At 35.9% G+C, this 22,259-nt stretch overlaps 1 protein-coding gene across 1 annotated transcript in view; it reads right to left on the bottom strand.

Moving 5' to 3' along the window:
• SUGP1 (SURP and G-patch domain containing 1) overlaps positions 1-22,259 on the bottom strand; it is a 397,363-nt gene that overhangs the window by 327,699 nt on the left and 47,405 nt on the right. Inside the window, exon 2 of the mRNA XM_044054782.1 lies at positions 22,153-22,259. This exon is cut by the window's right edge and continues 62 nt beyond it. Within this exon, the coding sequence (XP_043910717.1) occupies positions 22,153-22,259 (107 nt within the window). The remainder of the gene's footprint in view (positions 1-22,152) is intronic.

Below are 22,259 nucleotides of genomic sequence, written 5' to 3'. Positions count from 1 at the left end.
TTACAGATGAAGAACATAGTACATCAGCAGACAACTAGAATATTTATCTGTGAAGTACATAACAGGCATTAACAAATGTTAGAATAAGAAGTTCCTGCTGTATAATAAGTACTAGGCTCATGAGCATCTGAGCTTGCTATAATCAAGGTAGTTGGTGGAGTGGAAAGAAAGGTAGTGGTTGGATGGGCTGGATGATATTAGAGTGGGAGTTGCAAGGGCATAGCCAGCATGTTTTTAGGTGCGCTTTTAGTAAAGTTTTGAAGTGGGTGCATGATGGTATGGAGGTAATTGTGGGTGGAAGGGAGTGCCATAATTTGGCTATGGTGCAAGAGAACAGTGCTTCACCAGCAGAGTTATTGGCTTTAGTGATCTGCAAGTGATTTTTGTTGCTGATCTTAGTGGTCTGGTGGTGCGATAGGGTTGGAGTAGATTCTGGAGGGATGGGACATTTAGAGGATGGTTTACTAGTTTGTGGGCAAGTGAGAGTTGATACCACTGAAGGAGGGGAGGGAGTTCAAGCCAGCCCAGTTCAGCAAGTGAGAGATAGTGGTGACTACGGTAGGATGCCTCTGTGACGAATTTGGCGATTTTGTTGTAGCAGGTCTCCAGCTTGTTTAGATCGCATTGCCTTAGGTTGGTATATATTGTAGAGGCATAAAGTAGGGTGGAGATAATGTGGGAATTTGCTATTGAAATTTTTGCTGCTTTGGTGAGAAGTTGCTTATTTAACGCTCCTAGTTTTTTGTGGACGTTTTTATGGTCATGGATATGTTAATATCAAATTTTAGTTTACTGTCTATTTCCACTCCTAGCAATTTTGTGTGTTCAGTTGGGTATATAGTGGTGTTGTCTTTTGCTGTGATGTTAGTGAGAGTTGTTTTGAGTAGGTTTGGTGGGTTGGAAGAGGAGTGGTTTAGTTTTGTTTGGGTTGAGTATTAACCGGGCATCGGATAACCAAAGGAAAAGGCTTCCTGTGCGACTTTTTGCAGTTTGGGTAGGGACTGGGCTGAGCAGATGATGGTCGAGTCATCTGCGTATTGTATGCGTGTGCCAGGTTTGGTGGCAAAGGCTAGATTATTGGTGTAAACAGAGAAGAGTAGGGGTCCAAGGATGGATATTGGGCAACCCCTATGGAGACAGGTAGTTGGGGAGATATGTCATTCTGCCATACAACGGATTGTTGGCAGTCAGACAGGTAACTCTGAAACCAGTTGGTGACTGAAAGAAGGACAGGTTATTGAGAACAGAGGTAAGTAGTTTGTGTGGGACCATGTCAAATGCTGTAGATAGGTCTAGGAAAGTAGCAGAGAAGAGATGGCCACTGTTTTTATGCTGAAGGACAGTGTTAGTAAAGGAGAGTAAGGCAGTGGTGGTGCTATGGTTTGGTCGGAAAACATGCAGATTACTGGAAAGGAGGTTGTTAGGAAGGAGGTAATCTGAGACCAGAGAGTGTATTCATCTCTCTAGTATTTTGGAGAGTGGAGAGAGAATAGCTATGGGGCGGTAACTGGTTTGTTCTGTGGAGGGTCCGCCTTTGTGGAGGGGAATTATGTGTGATACTTTCCACAGTGTGGGAACATAACTTTCTGACAGAGATCGGTTAATCAAGATGGATACTGGGTAGGCCAGAGCATCAGCTGCGATTTGTAGGTATTCACTTGGGAGGTTGTCTGCTGCTAATTTGGTCGGTTTAAGTTTAGTTAAGAGTTATTTTTTATGTTGGAGGTAGGCACAGGAGAAAAAAAGAAGGCAGTGGAGAGATTACTAGTTGAAGGTGTGGGTTTGGAGGGGAAGGGGTTGTGTCATTTAGCTAGTGATAGTATGGTTTGGGTGGGTTGGAGGAGGGGGGTTGTGTTTAGCTAGTGATAGCATGGTTTGGGTCAAGTGAGTGTTGAATGAGGTAGCAATATTTTCTGAGAAGTGATGGATATTAGGAGGAGGGGTACTGATTTTACCTGGGTGGAGGATGGAGTTTATGGAGGACCAGAATTGTTTGGGGCTGTGTTGTGAAGAGTCTAGGGCAGACTGGTAGTATTGGAATTTCTCCTGTTTTATTAGCTTTTTGACTCTATTGCGTAGTTCTAGGAATTTCGGTCTAGTTGAGGGGGTTTTAGTTTTGCGCCAGTGCTCCCAGGCTTTATCCCCATTTTTCATTTTTGACATTGTGGCTTTCTGTAGCCATGGGGAGAGTTGTACTTAAGTTCTGGAAAGTCTTATGAGGGCATGGTAATTAAGGATGCTCAGGAAGGTAGTATTAAAAAATTCAACTGCATCATCAATACTGATTTCTTTCAGTTTCTTTCTGTGGGATTGCTTTCTGTAGGTTTGCACTTCATCTCCTCCAGATTTGGAGGTGGATGTGCCCCACTGCTTTGACCTGTATGAGTCTTGAGCCTGGTACCTGGAACCCTTAGGGCGTCTGGATTTGCCCCTTTGAGCTCTGACACAGGAAAGGACAATTTTTTGTAGGCCAGTGTCTACTGAACCTAGGTGGCTGCACCTGTAAGAAACCTTTAATAGTTTGCATAGACTTACCTTTGTCTTCCATTTTCTTTAAAACCTCTTCTGCCTTAATACCAAACAGAGAATCATGCTGTAGAGGTGCATCTAGCAATTTAGCTTTAACATGAGCAGGCAAATTTTGTTCCTTTACCCAGGCATGCCTCCTAATCACAGATTCAGTAATTGTGGCCCTGCAGGAGGCCTCTAAAGAATCAAAACCACATTGCAAAGTATGCTTTCCAACTTCCTCAGCTGCATGCAATAATTACTGCAATTCCTTATTTTCTGCACATTCTGAAAACGTCATTTTCTGTTTCAGCAATCCCATAACATGTTGTTGGTACTTGAGCATATGAAACTGACAGTTTAAGACCCTGATTGCCAAGGTTGCAGATGTATAAACCCCCCCATCTGTCCAGTGCCCTAGAATCGCTGTCAGAGTGGGTATGGTTTTTTGCTGTTGAGGCCTTAACTCCCTTTGGGCCCTGTGAAATAGTTTCAGGATCAGCAGCAGCGTTTCTAAATAAAAAATTATGAGAGTCAGGGACCCTGTAATGCCAGTCGGGCTTACTGGGAGCCGTAGGTAAGGAGTCAGGGGTCAAGCTTGACTCAGAAAAAACATCATCCACAATGTCTAACACAGGGGGAATGGCTAAAGGCTTGTGCTGAGGGAGAAGAAGAAATCCCCGAGCCTCTTTTTTGATTCTGAGAAGTCTTGACTCTCCCAGTGAAAATGCTCCCTCAAAGTATGCAAGGTTTCTCCAAATGAATAATCCTCAGGAGGAGATGCAGATGGAATAGACTCCTCAGCATCAGAATCCTCAAAAGGGAGGTAAAGATAATTCCTGATCAGAAGAGGAATCAGAAGAAACAGAAACCTGATCTGAAGATTCATAGTCAGTGTCTAGCTTAGGCCTCTTATCTGGAGTGGGATGGGTACCCCTGATCAAGGTAATAAGGTCCTTCAGCCATTTTGATTATCTGTTTTTTTTTAGGAATAGAGGCCCTGTGCATGTGGCTCAGGCGTCGTTTTTTTTAGTTTTAGATAGTGTCTTTGCCTTTGGTTTTGCAGCTTTCGGTTTGACATAAAAATGTTGAGGTCTGAATACACCCTCAGAAGCCTGTGCCTGCTCAGCGGCTCCGGACCCATCAGAGGGAGATGCATCCGTCGGTCCAGTACCTCGAGTATCTTGCAGCATGCCGGACTCCACATGGGTGTTGGTAGAGGCCTGCGACTCAAAGACAATGGGTATCAGGGGCTGCGAAAGCACCAGAGTACCGGCAAACCGGCGACTGGCTTAGGAGAAACTTCGTCAGTTTTGGATCTCCAATGCCTTCCTCTGTCCTTTTCTTTGCGTTTTTTTATGTACTCCGGTAGTCTGATTGCTATCGGACGACATCTCTGGGTAGTTAAAACTATTTCTAAAATACTTAGATGCAAAAATATACAGATGCTTAATAGTGCGTTGGTTAAATCTAGCACAAAACAGACAGCCAGGCACGTTGTGATCAGGGACTAGGCAAGGAATACAGTATAAATGGAAATCCTTATGAGGTATTTGCTTCCCACAAGTAATGCAATTATTAACTTTTTCTGACATCGGTAAAAAGCAAGAAAAAAACGTTTCCCCAACGGGGTATTTAGCTTTATTGAAGACTTTGGTTCTGAAACTCAAACGCGAATATTTCAGTAGTCGGCCGACCGGCACTTGCAAAATGCTTCCGCTTCGGGCACCACACGGCAAGAAAGACTAAAGAAAATGGCATCAGCTGCATGTTTTATACCCCTGACATCATGGAAGAGGAGACAGCAACCGACGCAAGAGCCAAGACTTTGGAATTCAGGCCAACTGAGGGCAACCTGCCAGCAGCTTACCCAAATGTAATTACTGCAATAGTGAAACACTTAGAACATCTGGAGATTTTCTGTTGTACCAGACAAACTAAGGAACAGACTGCATTCATTTTATAAAAGCATAAATAAGCAACTGGACTGGGATTCCACAGCAGGAGTTATTAAATGAAAGGGCAAATGCTCCAAAGCAGGTCATGAGAAAGCAACCTAGATCTTTAATAGTAAGCTGTAATCCCAGAGCGGATTCTGACAAAGCTCTGGCAGAAGGATGAAGTACTGAAAGTGGGAGACTGTTTGTGGAAAATCATTACACACTACACACCAAACCGAAGAGTAGCAAATTTATTCCCGTAATCAGGGAATGTCAAGAAAAAGGCATGAGATCTAAGCTGCTGCATCCAGCTATTTTCAGAATATTCTTTCCTGGAAGAGTCAAAATAATTTTTTGCTGCGGAATACACTGAGGAGGAAATACAAAAATGTATCCAACAAAAAGTGAGCTATGAAATAGGAGATTCTGCTTCTCATTCTTCTGGCAACAAAGCCCACAGAGAGAGAGACTGAGTCTTTGAACCATTTTCCAATGTTTCAAAACAAATGCTTCAGAGACTGAAAAAAAAAAAACAGAACAAGGGTTGACTAGAACCACCAGGAGTACATTGGAAATGAGGCAGAGACTGGAATTGGGAGATGAACATCAACAGAAAAACCAACAAGCAGAAAATGACAAATGTGGGATTACTAAGCATCAATTATGTTTGCTAAACATGACAGAACAAAAAAAAAAAAAAACCTGGAGATACTGCACTTTGTACATTTTTAAACTTGTTGGGAATTCTAAAGTATATGCCCTACTTCATGCCATTAATGTTTAGAACATTTAGGAGAGGGAAAGAGTTAAGTAAAACAAAAATTAGCTCTTAACAGTATTTTTTTTATAACGTACAAAATAATATGCATGCTATAAAGTAAAGCTTTCTATGTTACTTTCGAGAGTGATAGTGATATTAAACAGGCGTCCCTGTTTTTCCTTTCTTTTTTTCTCCTTGTTCAGGTTTAAGAAATGTAGGCAATAAAATGTAAAAAGAAAAAAAGTCTGAGCAAAATAGCATGATACAAGAAAAACTGATGTGCTTTTTCCTACTCTTGCTGGGGAATGACTGGATTAAGGCCCTTGGCTTGATCTAGTAACAAATTTTAGGAGGAAGCAATTAAGTTAAGAACCTTGAATCCAATAAAAAAGGTTTCCTACAGCAAACAGTGCTTAAAGTGGAGGCAATCTGGTTCTCATGCTTCTATGGTAATATCTGATAAGAGGCAAAAAGATCAGAATGCTTCTTTCTTTCAATGGCTTTCTTGCAGTGGCTAGACCACCATGTTTTCTGAAAGCATTCAATTGTTTTTCTATTCTGGGAAAGGAATCAAGATAAGACAAAAATAGGCAGCACTTAATGGAAGCAGAAGCACACAATGTACCATGCTTCTTAGCATGGATAACCTTCCTTAGGTGAATCCAAGTATATGAGAGTGTGGCTGTCAGTCTGGGATAACTGCTCCTATTAGGAGGGTTAAACTTCAGTATTTGAAGAGGTACATAGTTGTGTGTTAGCATTAAGTTATTATGTTGTAGGGGTGTTTGAGAGTTTTCACTAAACCAAAACGGTTTGTAAGGTAAGACATAGGTTCAAGTGGGTATGACAAGAAACGACTGCATAAAAGGTCAACCTGCCAAACCTCAGTGTATGCATGAAACACAAAAGCTGAAACTAGACATTTTAAACAGCAAGCTGTTACACATAGCAGGTGAGAATAACTACTTTTCAACATAATGACACTTTCTATATCATCTTAAAACGTGAATGGTCTCAAAGATGCATACAAAGAGTAGTGAACTGTATTAAAATGCAGAGTACAAATAGCTATGCTACAGAAAACATATTTGCAAAGAAATTAATGTCAATTTGATGAATAACCTTCTGAAATCCTCTCTTTAGCAGAATATCTGCAACAAAGGAAATGGGAGTACCAATATTAATTGCAAGAGCAGCTGCAATACTGAAAGAAGAGGGAAAAAGATAATAGTGGTAGATGTGTATTACCAAGAGCATTACACTGGCATGCACTTATATTCTGCCTCAAACTGCTATAATAGAACTTAAGATTCTGGGAGAAATAATCAGCTTCTTTCAGCAGCAGTGAAGATGCATCAGGGAGACTCAGAAAGGAAAATGTAATAAAAGGATAATTTTAGAAAAAAAATATTCAGTAGTAGGAGTTCAGAGTGAATTTACGTATTCCCCAAGGTACAAAAACTGGGCTAGGATAGACAGAAATTATACTTCATAGTAATATGCATATTTAAGATTTCAATGCATTTCCAATAGCTAATTTGAGATCATGTGCCAATAATAACTAAAATAAAAACAAGTTAATAGAATAAAAAATGAGACATTGATACTTTTCCATCTGTTATAAAAGAGGAATTTAAGGAATGAGTAGCGGACATTATTTGGGAGTTATTAGGAAAGAGAAATTTCTTCTGAAAATATAGCTAGGGAGTGGGATAAATTAAAGTAGAGTTTAAAAGTGAAGTGGAAATGAGAGATGGTTAACTAACAAGAATTAGAGGGACTAACAAAGGTTAAAGTATTGCAGAATATGATGGATCTCAAAGAACAAGAGGAACAATCTGGAGAGTACTAAACAGAAAATAAGGAATTAAATCAATGATCTGCATGAGTTTAAAAAGACTGCTGTCAAGCATCTTTTTGACAACTCCACAGCACAAAAAAACTTTTAGCACAATGAATGAAGCAAAAGAAAGCAGAATGTTACACTGCCTAAAACAAAGAAAGATATCTAGAGATCCTGCAGAACTACTAGAAATATTTCAGAGATTTTATGAAATTTGTATAAAAGGAAAGAAATAAATAAATCAAGAAAAGGAACAAATAAGAAATGTTTATCGAAGAATTAAACACACTAATGTTGGAGGGAGATGAAGCTCAACTGCTAACAGGACAGGAGAAGAACAGATAAAAATGGTGATGTATAACCAATCTATAGAAAAATCCCAGGAACAGATGGCATTGCTGCAGAAGTTTGGAAGCTAAGAGGGAAGAAACTGATAAAGATCTGGAAGGTTTTGTTTAGTAGTATTTTAAAATGAGGAGAAGCATCAACATACTGGAAGAAATTGGTGGAGGCTGTATTACCTAAAGATAGTAAAGATCCATCTAATCCAGGTTCAAATAGGGCCATTTGAATTCTAAACCATGATTCTAAAGTGTTCACGTCTACAATGGCAACTCTCCCAGTGGAAAAACAAACTAAGAAATAAGTCAGCGAAAGAAAAGAAAGAAAGAAAAAACTGGCAGAGGAATCCTGCAGCTGTTTAGCAAAAAGCAGTTCAAGTTTCAGCTTTAGTACAAGAGAGGACTTCAAGTAACCTAGAGAAAAAAAATAAAATCAAAACGTTCTCAGACAAATAAATCATACAAGTTATATATCAACTCAAACACGGCTGGAAAAAATGGGAGAAGCCTTAACTACCTATTCAGATAAACTGACAAAATGGCAAAATTCAAAGGTTGAAATGAAGAAAAGGCTAGCAGTACAAGGCTTCCCAGGATGCACCACTTAATAAAATAGTAGCGTTACAAGACGCAGCATACAGAGAAATACTGAGATTTTCAGCTGTACCAAAGAAACTGAAAGGAATAGACTGTACCTATTTTATGAAAGTACAAACATGCATATTGACGAACTCCACAGCAGAATTTGTCAATTCAAAGGGCATACTGAAGATATGCTCCAAACCAGGCCACTAGAAAGTAGCCAAGACCTACATTAATAAAGATGCTATGAGAGAGACAGAGAGAGACAGAGAGAGAGACTTGATCCTAAAATAACTTTGTCAGAAGGGAACTGCATTACAAATTGTTTGTACAAAATGATTATTCACTGTACACCAGACAGAAAAGAGAACTTATCCCAGCAACTGGGTAATGTTGAGAGGCAGGTGAGACTCTCAAGATGCTATATATGGCTGCCTTCAAAATATTTTTTCCTGGAGCTCACAGACGCTTTTTAAGAGGAAATAAAAAGTTTATCCAACAATGAGACAAACAGGAGACTCTGCTTCTCATTCTTCTTACAATAAAACTCAGAGAAAAGTTTGCCAGTGAAACCTTTTCAGATGTTCCAAAGGAAAATGCTTGAAACAGATGGGAGAAAAAAAAAAAAACAGGAGTTTGCTAGCAGAAGAAAAATCAGGAGTACCTTGGACTTGAAATCTGGTGTTGGGAAATGACATGAACAGGAAGACGATCAGCAGCACTGAAATTACTAACTAAATGTGAGACTATGAAGCAATCACATTTGTGAAATATGGTATTGCAATAATAGTATCTAAGAGAGGCTGGACTTTTGTTGAGTTTGCTGAACCTATGAGTTGACTGTAAAGCATATACCCCACTTTGTCATTAATATTTAGAAAGCGAAAACTCCACTAAGTGAAACATTTTACTTTTATTAGTATTTAAACTGCACGTGACACAGTAAAGCAATTTGTGTAGCGTGTAGTCAAGGGTACAAGAAGTATTTTCAGTGACTGTTGTATGCGCGAAAGATATTAAAATAAAGTACATTAAGTGGCAAGAAATATTTACTTTACAGTACAAGAACACAAGAAAGGCTGGACCAAAGCAAGTTTAACTTAATATGCTCTGATCTTGAGCTGCTGTGCCGGGGTTGGTGTGTGCACATGCACTGATCACGTAAAATTAAGATAATTTCACTTGTTTATAGCTTAAGCCATGGACATAAATCTAGACATCCACCCCTGTAAAAACAAGCATCTTTTTTGGAAACAATTAGGCTTGAAATAAAAAAAAAAAAAAAAAAAAAAAAAAATTATGAAAGCCATAAAAAATGTTAAAGCTTCTTGCATCAGCAAAGATATTAGCTTCCTCCCCTCTATTAGCAAATGTTCTCAGTGGAAGTAAATAAATCTGCAGTTGAAGGCAGTTGTACATTCTGTTCAGAGTAAAATTTACAAAGATTCCTTCATGCATCTGCAGGGTTGTCATCTGTTTTTTCTCCCTCATAGCGGACTACATTTACATGGAAAAAATTAGTCTGCAGGTGCGCGCAGTTAATCTTGAGAGTTCTGAGAATTCTTTGTTGAGGGGAATACAAAATTCAAACATCAGCCTGACAAAGTATGTGCATGTAAGGCAAATGTTCAAAATACACATACAAAAAAAGTTATGTATAATAGGTGGAAACAATACCTTTTCATAATAATGGCTACACTATCCATATTATCTTGGAATGTAAATGGCCTTACAGGTAGGGACAAAAATGAAAGTGTACTGAACTATCTCAAGAAATGCAGACTACAAATAGCAATGTTGCAGGAGACACCTTTTCAAAGAAATAAACATATGAATTTGACAAAGGAAGGATATCAGGATGGGTATTCAGTAGAATATATCAAGGACAAAATGAAAAGTATAGTAATAATGATTACTACAGGGGCTCCAAAAAAGATGAGGGGGAGACTCAAACAGTAGTTTTGTGGAAGTAAGGGGCTATTGGCAAGGAAGGAGTATTATGCTGGCATGTACTTACATTCCATCAAAAATGATAATATGGATATTAGGAAAATTCTAGGAGAAATCAGTAACTTTCAGCAAAGAAAATTATTAACAGTTGTTGTGTCTTTCGGCTTTTCCCGGTTAGGGGTCACCACAGCGGAACTCCAGTCCGCTAATGATTGGCAGTAGATTTTTACGTGCCGAGTTGCCAGCCCTGACGCAAAACATTCACAGAAGGAATGCCCATTCACGCACGTCTCCACACAAAAGACGCTCTAGCTGAGAATCGAACAGGACGTCTTATTGTGAGGCGACAACGCTACCGCAGCACCACCACCGCAGTTGAGGAATGGAATTTGATTTGCAATAGTAAGATGTAATGAGGGGGACCTGGAAGGGAAACTATACAAAAAGGTAGATTTCTGAAAACAATTTATGAAAATATATGGCATGGCAGATGTACATTTAGTACACACTCACATAGAATTAACCTACTCCCCAATGTACAATAACTGCACTAGACTGAACAGAAATTACATTTTACAGGAACTTGTGCATTTAAACTTAAAGCTTTGACACATCCAATAACTATTTCAGATCATTCACCCAAAAAAGATAAAAATGTAAACTGATTAAGCAAAAATGAGAGGCTAGTGCTTTCCCTACCTGTTAAAGAGGGATTTAAGGAATGGGCAGTGGAAATTATTCAAGAGTTTTAGGGAAGATGGAAAGTTATTCGGAAGTGATAGCGAGTTGGAAGTGGTAGTTAAGAAGCAACCAGAATTTTTCAGAGGGCCTAACAAAGGTTAAACTACTACAGAACAAGAGGAATCTAACAAATGTAGTGCAACTGCAGAGTGCAAAAGAGAAAACAAGGGAGTATTTGGATAATATGCATGAGTTTAGAAAGACAACCGTTATTTTGGTAACTCCAGAGCACAAAAATTAAAAAAGAAAAGAAAAAAAATAAAGTAGCACGACTTGGACAACAGAAAGTAGAAAGGTTAGTCACTGAACTTGGGGAGCTAGAGACATTTTGGATGAAAATTCATATAAAGCAGCAGAGAAATGTGGAAATGAAACATTCATGAAGACAATTATGCCAAGGTTAAAGGTAGATTTGGATCAACAACCAACAGTTGCGATAGGAGGAAACAGGATAAAAACATTGACATGCAATCAAATCTGAGGGAAAGTCTCCAGGAACGGATGGTATTCCTGTGGAAGTTCTGAAGTTAGCAGGGAAGAAAATGATAAAAGATTTGGAAAATTTTGTTTAACTGTATTTTAAAAGAAGGGGAAGCACAAACATCTTGGAACAAAGCTGTGGCTGCTGAATTACCTAAAGACAATAAAAACCCATTAAGCCCATCTTCATATAGACCTATTTAAATTTTAAAACATGGACTATACAGTGCTTATGTCTACACTAACTAAAAGAATGGCAAAGGCATTGCTAACATTGATAAATATGAATCAATGTGGTTTTGTGGAGGGGAAACAAATATGACAACATTAACAGGAACAATGACCAGGGGGAAGAAAACAACACTATTGTGGTTCTTGATGCAGAGAAAGAATATGACTAAGTAAGCTGGGATTTTATGAGTAGAGCAATGGAAGTATTTGTATCTCCTGATAAAATAATAAAGGTTAATTAGGAAAGATATGAAGGATCAAATGCAAGATGGAAGAGACTGGAAAAGCAATTTACAACGGAACAGGGGGAGGACATATGTATGGCTCCCAACTATGCAAAGAATCCAGAAGGTATAGGATTTCTTCTTGGAAGTAAGTATTTGCATAGGTATTTTTATACCCAAAGCAGGCAATTAATTTTTCTTCAGGTAGGTCTCAAACATTGGCAGGTGTGATGTTGAAAAAAAGAGGTAAATCAGGAACAAACATTTTGGGAATGTACTGAGTTGGCTGATTTTAAAAATTCCCTACAAAAGTACACCGTCAGAAATATTGGGTGAGCAAATAGTTGTAACTAAAGAAAATTATACTTTCTGAACCCGGGACACAGACCCGAATTTGAACCCGGGACACAGACCCGAATTTGAACCCGGGACACAGACCCGAATTTGAACCCGGGACACAGACCCGAATTTGAACCCGGGACACAGACCAATTTGAACCCGGACACAGACCAATTTGAACCCGGGACACAGACCCGAATTTGAACCCGGGACACAGACCCGAATTTGAACCCGGGACACAGACCCGAATTTGAACCCGGGACACAGACCCAAAATGCCCTGATATAGTAAAGCCTCAAATCTCAGTCTGTTGGCTGTCAAAAAATTAAAAGAAAATAGAAATGAAAGTCTAAACCAACAATACTGAAGTACTGAACACTGTAAACAAGATAGCAAACTTGAAAGAGGTATCCTTAGAAAAAGGAAGGAGCAAATTACATAGAAATACATGGAAATTGTGAGAATGACACATGCAGAACAAAGTTTAGGAGGAATGAGGTTTAAAGGAAGGCATGGATTAAGCAATTTATGTAATGTTGGGATGACTGTTGTAAACAAAAAGAAAAAACAGATATATAAATGTATGCAAATGAAAATAAAAAGTGTTAATATGGTTTGTTCCATTAATGCAGGTTTGCCCAACTCTTATGTGATTAAGGTGTTAAAAATAAAATTAAAACTACAGGCTAAAAAAAAAAAAAAGAAGAAGAAAATTTATGGTGACCTCTCTATCTTTTTCAACTTCGGAGCCTTCCAAAACCAAAGAGGAGGTAGGCTCCAAATTTGCACTGCATGAGAAGTGAAAGACAGGGAAAGGGTTCAAGCTGGACCACTAGCAATTCAAAGTGGCAGAGCATAGGAAGAAGATGCCACACAACAGCTCACAAGAAGTTCTTTAAAGCAATGGAGGACCTAAACCGTTTAAGGCAAGGCAGACCAAAACTAGAAACCTTATAAACAATACAATATGATGTGCCAAGAAGCTAATGTAAGACCCATTACACCCAAAGTAATGTAGCAGTGATGAGATGGCCTGTACGCAGCTGAGTAGTGGGGTTGAACAAGTGAAAATTTTAATGAGGAAACGGTAGATAATGGAGAAAAACAACCTGCAAAATCATTGTGCAATTCATTCATTGTCTTGGTCTTCCAAATAACCTATACAAAACCTTTTATATATACCAAAGTCACTAGATTTTGGCCAAAATATTTTCTGAATTAGGTCTTCCTTGTAACCATACTTGCCTTTTACCCAACACAGAAGTTGCACTGGACTTTAAGGAAGTGTGTTGCATCATCTGGTCGAATTGAATTTCTCAACTGCAAACTGACAAAACTTGAAGAAAAAGAGGAAGATGTTTGCAAGGTACAATCCCTCACTTCCCATTCCCCGTGCTTCCATATCCTAACTGCAAAGTCAAACAACAACAAAGGAAAAAAAATTTGACTTCAACAAGCATGCAGAGACTCATCTAAACTGAACATCCGGGCAGTGTATTAACAGATTCGATGTCTCATACAATTTACTTTACGCAACAGTAATAATGCCAGTTGACCCAATTAAAGAATCTGCTTTTTTTGCAGGGGAATCCCTGAAAGAGACCCACATCAGTGCTTCTGAATTATAATCCTGGAGCTGCACAACCTCCTGCAAGACATAATGATCAAATCTCTTCAACAAATTTTGTGGCCTCAGAGTTTTACATTTAAATAAGACTGCATAGTTCAACAGCAGAGAGTAGCTTGCACAAACTGCAAAAATACTGACTCTGGCTGCTTAATGTTTTGAACTAAGTGATTTCACTAGGTTGCTTTTGGTGAAACAGATTACCAGATGCCTTGAACCATCATGGAGAAAATCTCAGCTTTGTACACACAATAATTTTTGTCTGCAACAGATGATCAGCTAGCAGCACACAGTTTTTGTATTTGTCCCTCTACTCTGACAGGATTTAATTATATAAATTCAACAAAAAACTACTTTCCTATATATTCTAAGTCTCCTAAACCCAAATAATATTTGAAAGAAAAAACAAGGTTTTAAGACTTAAGACTTTTCCTGCTATTTCCTGCTTACAAAAAAATAAGCCACTCAAAAAATTAATTCCCAGGAAAACTCGGTGAAAAGGCAATTACAAACTATTGTGGGCAGCATCCAGGAACTTTCTATAAAACTTGATAAACTCAAGACCAAGATGGATTAGATATATAAAAAAAGATTTCAGAAAACAATAGACTTGTTAAATAAAGTTTTAAAAACAGCAATCAGTGCAGAACTCTTCAACAGAGGAAGCAGTTAATGACTTAGAAGAGTGACAGAACGAAAACCATACAAAATTCATAACACAAAATACATTGTTGCTGGAGAAGGTTTAAGATTTGGAGAGCAGATCTCAAAAGGAACAACATAAGGATATATGGAATTTCAGAGAAAGAGGAAGGGGACAATGTGCTACATTTTTTGAACAACTGGTTACCAAAAGCACTTAAACCTACCAGAGGCTCTCTCTTTTGGCACTGAGAGAGCCTCTTTCATCCTCATCACTGAAGAAAACCCCTACAGTTCCCTAGATCTATCATTGTTAAATTCCTTTCTAGCCAAGACAAATATCTGCTTCTGAAATCAGCCTGGGCTAATTCTCCAGTAAAAATAAAAGACAATGTCATCAGGTTTGATAATGGACTATACTTCTTAGGTCATGATTAAAAGAAAATCCTGTGCTCCACTAATAAAGTTTGAAAAAGACAGATATTAAAGCTCAGTTTTCCCTGGCAAAAATCAGGATTCTTTTACCTGAAGGACAAAAAACTTAAAATAAATTATTAGATGCCCTAGAATTTGTGAATGGGAAGAAATCATTAGATAAAACTGAGGAAATGGACTGATCTCTTTCTAGTTTGAAGAGACAAGCAACTAAAAATGGCTGGTTTCAAAGAAACAAACAAAAAAGAAAAAAATAATGGCTGCGCTACAATTTAATTTAGAAATCTCAAAGATGTTGCTGTTTTAAAACTTTATCATCAAACACAGGAATACAGTGAAGGTTTGTACCAATTTTTTTTTTATTATTAACAGTAGATATATATATATATATACACATATATACACATACACACACATATACACACACACACACACACACATATACATACACACACACATATACATACACACACACATATACATACACACACACATATACATACACACACACATATACATACACACACACATATACATACACACACACGCACATATATATATGTATACACACACACTAATAAATAAAAATACATATATTGTTACTAATAAATACAAATCTTTTACCCCAATTTTTCTTCTGTCTGTATAAACAGTGTGTAATCTACATTATTTTTTTCATACCTATTCACCTTATTCATTAATAAAATTACTATGTCCATTTTGAGGGAAAAGGAAATGAAAGGGGAGGGGTAGCATGACACTTGGTGCACAGTACTCACAAAAAGTATCTATACATTGGTTAGATTATTCAATTATATTGGCGTAGTGTTTTCCTCAAGGATGCTGCACTCTCACTGAAACATGAGAGATTTTCTTTTAAAATGCTTAAAATGCAATATTTTTATTTTTATACATGGCTATAATAGTGAAGTAATTATAAGTGGAGTTTATACACTCAGTTGCATGTCTGGAGTCATGTCTGCTTATTTTTAAAAACAGTAATTTTTTTTTTTTTAAATCTTTTCGTCATTCGTGGTTAGTATAATGATAGCGAGCCAGGCAAGTCTTCTTTGTGGGTTTGTTTTTCCCACTCTTAACAAGAGATGCATCAGAAGCATGCAGTTTAACAGCTTGAAACTTAATTCTGCTCAGCAACAGCGCATATCATTCTACAGTGCAGTCTACTAGCAAGAAGAGATGCCCTGAACTTTTGACCCGACACGGATACAGTCAGTCAATGTGATGGAATTTTTAAAGGAGCAGCAAACAAAAAAAGTTTTAGATATTAAAACTTCAACTATCATTTCTTTTTTTCCCCCTAGTTGTGCCCAAATTCAAAACAGCTTGATGGTATACCAAAGTCTTCTAATGAAATCAACAAGTCAACTTAAAATCCAACAATAAAGTTTCTACTTTGACAACCGGCAGTGCTGTAGTAATTAAAAAACAACATTAGACACCCTTTTATGGCGGCCACTTTTGAAATGCTGTTCTGTTCCATTTACACGGAGTTAATAAAAATGAAACAATTATAAAATTATTACATGTTCTATCTAGAATTTATGATCCCTCATAACAGTGAAGGAAACTCAGCGTTTTAACACTATCAATACAATATTTAACCTGTACTGCAACCAGTAAACTGGGGTATTATTCACACTGCAGTTTTAATGGTATGCATTATTATTTAGAAAAGTACAAGACTTTTTTTTTTTTTTGCAGCCACTTTCAAAATACTATTCTGTTTATATCACATCTATAGGAATGAAACAATCATATATGTTGCTAATTAGTGTCTAGAATAGAATTATTCATAATAGTGAACATTAAACTACTACTGAAAAATGTGGCTATTAACATAAAATAGAGTCTGTATTGCAATAAGATGAATTGGGGCACTGTTCACATTTGAGTTTTAATTGGTGTGCGCTACGAAATTTCCTCTTTTATTAATAAGAGTAGAATAGATGCAACTGCCAAGCCTAACCTCTGTGCAGACACTGCTGTTGTGCACTGTCATGCCCTGGCCAGTTTTTGAACTCCGGTCTGAATCATGGTGATCCTGTATCTTAACTTTTATACTGTTGGGCTGTTGTATTAGCTTATTCATGCAAATTATATTAGGTTAGAGAAACAGTAAACAAAATTGTCAGTAATAAGACTGGGATAATAGAGACTGTATGATTGGCAATGAATCTTACATTAAATATTTCTAATACTTTTGAGTAGAATATAACTAGAAGTGTCCAATGTGTCAGATTTAGAAAAACAGCCATAATTAATAGGGTCTATATTACATAAAGGAAAGTTAAACAAACACCCGACATAATCGAAAATCCCGGAACTCACAAAATTTTTGTGAGATTGCGGTACAGTGAAGATGGGAATATTTGCCCTTTCTTCACTATAGTGCGATCTTGAAGTTGGAATACATATGTAGTGGGGGGGTGCAGTCCCCCACAACTGCGATTTCTGGGGCTTGTGATGTCAGCGTTGGATTAAACTTTCTTTTATCTAATATAGACCAGATTAATATCCCTTACACAAATACAATATAACTTCCTAATTTATTAGTTCCTTTGGTGTTTAACAATGTGTGTGTTTTAATTATTACTGTCATTATTTCAGTATATTTAGAAAGTAGCAACTGTGTAGGATTGCTGGTTGAGAAATGGATAAGTTAGTGAGTGGTCTGTATGATTTCATCATCACACCAGGAATACATATGTTATTCCATGTGTGGTATAAGTTTTTAGGGTTGACATTCTATTGGTCTCATCTTGTCCACAAATAATGTATTCTTTATACTGAGCCAACCACCTTCTAATTTACATTTTTGTTCCCTTTTCTTGAATGTCTACTTACAATTGTCTTTCATTAAATATTAATGGACTTAGTCCACTGAAAAGCAATTTAAATATATATTTGAATCTACACAAAGCTCACAATTTTTCTACAAGAAACACATTAAATGAAGATGTTGATAAACTAATGTTGAAGGATTAACTCAGTATCAGTGAGCTCTCGTTTTAAAACAAAAAGAGGCACTTTGATGCTACAGAGAAAGTTACTACCTATACCTAAAATAATAAAGTACTATTCTGATAAAAATGAAATGTTGACATTAGTGGTAGCAGAAATAAAAAAAAATTATTCATTTGTAAATACATATTGGATACCTGGAATTGGAGCAAAAAATGCTAACAAATATTTAGACATCATAACCTTACAAAAAAGAATGAATAATAGGAGGAGATTTCAATTTTTGTCTAGTAAATATACTACAAATGGATGGGAACTGAGATGATCCTCTGTTGCTAAACATTTAAAACAATTTGTTATGGATTTAACTGTGGATAACATGAATATATATATATATATATATATATATATATATATATATATATATATATATATATATATATATATATAAATAAAATTTTAAAAAAAAATCAGTAAAATCCCTTATTTGTATACATTATTCAAACAGATTTGGTACCCACACATACACTGAAAGTTATTTCAAGTGGTCTACATGCCAAACCTGAATAAATATTATTAACGTCTTGTCCTTTTGTCTGACCCCAATGCTATAAAGTTTACTATTACTTTAAAGACTGACAATTTAATTCATTACCAAAAAATTCCAACCTAAATAATAAAATTGAAAGATTTTAAAGACTGGCTGTTATAACAAATAAATCAGTTTATTGACATAACAATGGGGAAGTAACAGAACTTATTTTGTAGGATGCTCTAAAGGCATATCTGTATGGAAGAATAAAAAATTGGTATTTATGCAAAAGAAAGGAATGGGACAAATTAAAAAACATACAATTCAGTGTAGATAAATTAAAATCAAACTTGGAGCCCAATGATAAGACTGCAAATACTGAACTAATAACTTTAAATCAATATTTCGATACACTTAATCATATAATTTCAAAAAAAAATTAGAAAAACGGAAGCTGCAGTCTTACCCAACAAATCCTAACAGTTTGCATAAATTAGCTATCGGATACAAAAAGAAAATAAACACATCATATAACAGAATTACTGTTTAAGCAGGGGAAGAAAGTTAAAGTTATGTATTTAAAGGATATACTCAAAATGTTTTAGAAGGTATTATGAAAGTATCAATAATATTAAGACTAATCTTGAAAAAATAGCAATACTGATATAGATTTTACTTTAAAAATGTTAACTAAAGGAAAATAGTTAATACTGATAAATTTTCATTTAGAGAATTAAAAATCAAATTGCAAACCTTAAAACTAACAAAGCAAAAGGTCTTGATGGTTTAACTCTATAGCTATATAACTGGTTTCCAGATATTTTACGTATATTAACAGTATTCAAAACAAATAAAATCTGTCATTAGCCTCCTTGGCATTATTCCCTTGTTTCTATTTTAAAGCAAGATAAGGATGCTAAGCTTTGCTCTTCCTACAGACCAATTTCCTTACTAAAGGATTACAAAATGTTTATGTCCGTCATTGCTAAAAGATAGAATCATATGTCAAAATTAAATGAGAGGATCAAACTGCGTTTATATTACACAGAGAGGTTTAATATTATTATCAGACTTAATACTTTAATTGATACAGCTAATAAAGACTGATCAATTAGACTTAGATTGACTACATCAATTGGACTTTTAAGGTACTTAAGATATCACTAACCTCTATAGAAGCTTTCTCAGGTCTTAAAACTGGTTAAGTTGTTTTAAATGAGCTAGATAATGAGTACTAAACAAGGATGCCCTTTGTCCCCCTTATTTGATTTAGGCATTGAACCTTTTGTCACCTATATTAGATCCAATGATAAAATTAAGGGTTTCCCAATAGACTGTAACTTTAACTGTAAAATCTAACTATTTGCAGACGACATTTTAATGACTAGTTGTGATACTGAAGTTTCATTGTAGCATATAATGGCTTCTATAGATTATTTTGAACAAGTTTCAGGTTTAACATTTTATAAAACAAAAACCTTACTTCTAAATAAAACAATTACTAAATTGTTTAGTTGGAATAATGCATATTATCTAGGGATTAAATCCACAGCGAAGGACTCCATTAATCTGAAAAATATAGTAATTAAATTAACTGACTGGCACAATTTTTTACAATAGACAAACTCACGTTGATAAAAATGATTTTGCCAAAAAAATTCTAAATTACATGTAGTCATTAATACTTCCTACTAAAAAAAAAAAATCAAAGTTTCTCTCTATTAAAGTTTTTTTGGTTTCCTAATAAACCAAAGATATCTTCTGATTGGCATACCAAAGTTTGGCAAGAAGGTGGTACACGTTTCCCCTAATATTGATTTGTATGCCACGTCTACCATTTAAACACAATATCATTATGGTTAACCTCTTTATATCAATCTAAATAGAAGTCCATCCATGATTGATAGCAACAAGAATGTCATAATACTGCAACACCTTTTTTAGAATAAAAAAAAAAATTACTGTTTTTTTGAAAGACTTTTGTTTAAATGATAGGAAAAATCTAAGCCCTACTTCCCTTTATTGATAATAATTCATATACATTTAAAAGATTAATAAATTCTACAGTTAAAAGACTTCTTGTTTTTATTATACCCAATACTAAAGGTTGTTTAGAGACATTCAAAAGAAAAACAATTTTCTGGCATCAATTTTTAAATAGGAATAAAATATAAAATACGGATCTTCTAACTGTGAAATATAGTACAGAGAAAAACACATGGTTAAACATACACAATTGAAAGAAATATTAGGGTTAAAATTAAAATCTCCATGGATTATCAAGAAAAGCATATTCCTAAAATCTTAAGAAAGTCTCTTCAATATTAACAATCATTATATACACACACACTTCATATGATCGACACTCATTTGACAGAGACCAAAACACCTGAAGTTCAAAACACCTAAAACCCATTTGATCGAAACTCATAACACTGACACATGAAATTAAAAGCATTATGCCCTGTTCCCACTGCACCGCAATCCTGGACTTAGTATATAGAGTTGAGGGGGGGCACAGCCCCCACATAGTTTAGATAAATATTGTTTTCTACAAAGAGTTAGTCATTTCAGTTTTAAGTATCCATGTGTATGCTTGAAATGTATGAAGTATGTGAGGGGGCTATGCCCCCACATCCCCCCGAACTATATATACTAATTCCAGGATCACGCTACAGTGGGAAAAAGGGCATAATGCTTTTTAATTTCAGGTGACAGTGTTATGAGTTTTAATCAAATGGGGTTTAGGTATTTTGGTCTCTGTCAAATGAGTGTCGATCAAATTAACTGTTGATCATATGAAGTAGACCCATTTATATATAGACAGATTATATATATATATATATATATATACACACATACACACACACATATATATATATATATATATATATATACATAAACACACACATATATAAACAAATCTTATTTATCAATACTATACAGGATCTCAGGACTGGAGTTTGCATCATTAGACATCCTTTTGGAGTTATGCTTTAAAAATGATTGGGCTTGATTTCTCTAATAAATGACAAAAAAAAAAAGTTAATTTTAAAATCTTTCGGAAAGACTACATCTTCCCTTCACTGGAGAAAGTATTCATGGAAGTATCTTCATAGAGTTTTAACCCCTCACAAAATAGATTTAATGTACAAAACTGGAAAAAATTAATTGCTGGTGATGTAATGACGACACTGTTGCTGATTGGATTAATTTGACAAAATGGTCGCATCTTTCTGGACAAGTTTAGGAAAACTTTCACAAGCTTTGCATACAGACAAATGTACTACTACTGATTCACTGATTTTTGTTTAATGTATGTTTCAAGACTTTATACTTACACTGCAAATGCCTCTTGTCTATACTAGCCATAGCTCGAAAAGTAGTTGCAATGAACTAGAAAAATAAAACTGCTTTACCTTAACTGAATTTATCCCTTTGGCTAAAGATGTTTGTAAGAAAGAACTGTCAATGTTAAAACTGAGAACTTCTAATTTCACACATCAGAATAGATGCTGGCAAATGTTAGATGATTTGTTAGAAAAATATTGATTTTTTTGCACTTTCGTATTTCTGTACATTAGTTTTTTTTTCTCTCATCTGTTGATTCTATGTTAATTTAAATTTGTATGGTTTTGCTCTAAAGTTATAGCTGTTAAAGTTTAATCATCAATGCCCATTTACTGCTAAACACAAATTTTGACATCTGGCAGGTAGTGAATCTTAAATATGACACTTTTACAGTCAAACCACTAAAATGACTCGCCTCTTAGAAACAATCGCATAAGCCTTTGAATGCACAAATAAACTTGAGGCAGCAAAAATCAAGAGGTTATCTAATTCAGGGAATGGGAATCTAAACATGGTCATTACATAACTGTACCTACTGTTACAAGGACTGTTTACATTTCCACTGTACTTCACAGCCTAACCATCAGAGTTCAAAAGCTAGACGTACCAGGCAATACATATAAATGACAAGAAATAAAACCTACTGTTCCAGTTGTGCTGCTCGCTCTGCAGCTTGTTGCTTCTCTTTTGCTTGCTGTTCCAATTTTGCTTCAATTTCTCTTTTCTTCTGCGCGATCAGTTCCTCCTGCTG

Source organism: Protopterus annectens, chromosome 13.part0 (assembly GCF_019279795.1).
Source record: "Protopterus annectens isolate FY-2018-M chromosome 13.part0, PAN1.0, whole genome shotgun sequence".
Lineage (NCBI taxonomy): Eukaryota > Metazoa > Chordata > Ceratodontiformes > Protopteridae > Protopterus > Protopterus annectens.
The sequence above is the reverse complement of the archived record's forward strand: the minus strand, read 5'-3'. Positions and strand labels throughout refer to the sequence as shown.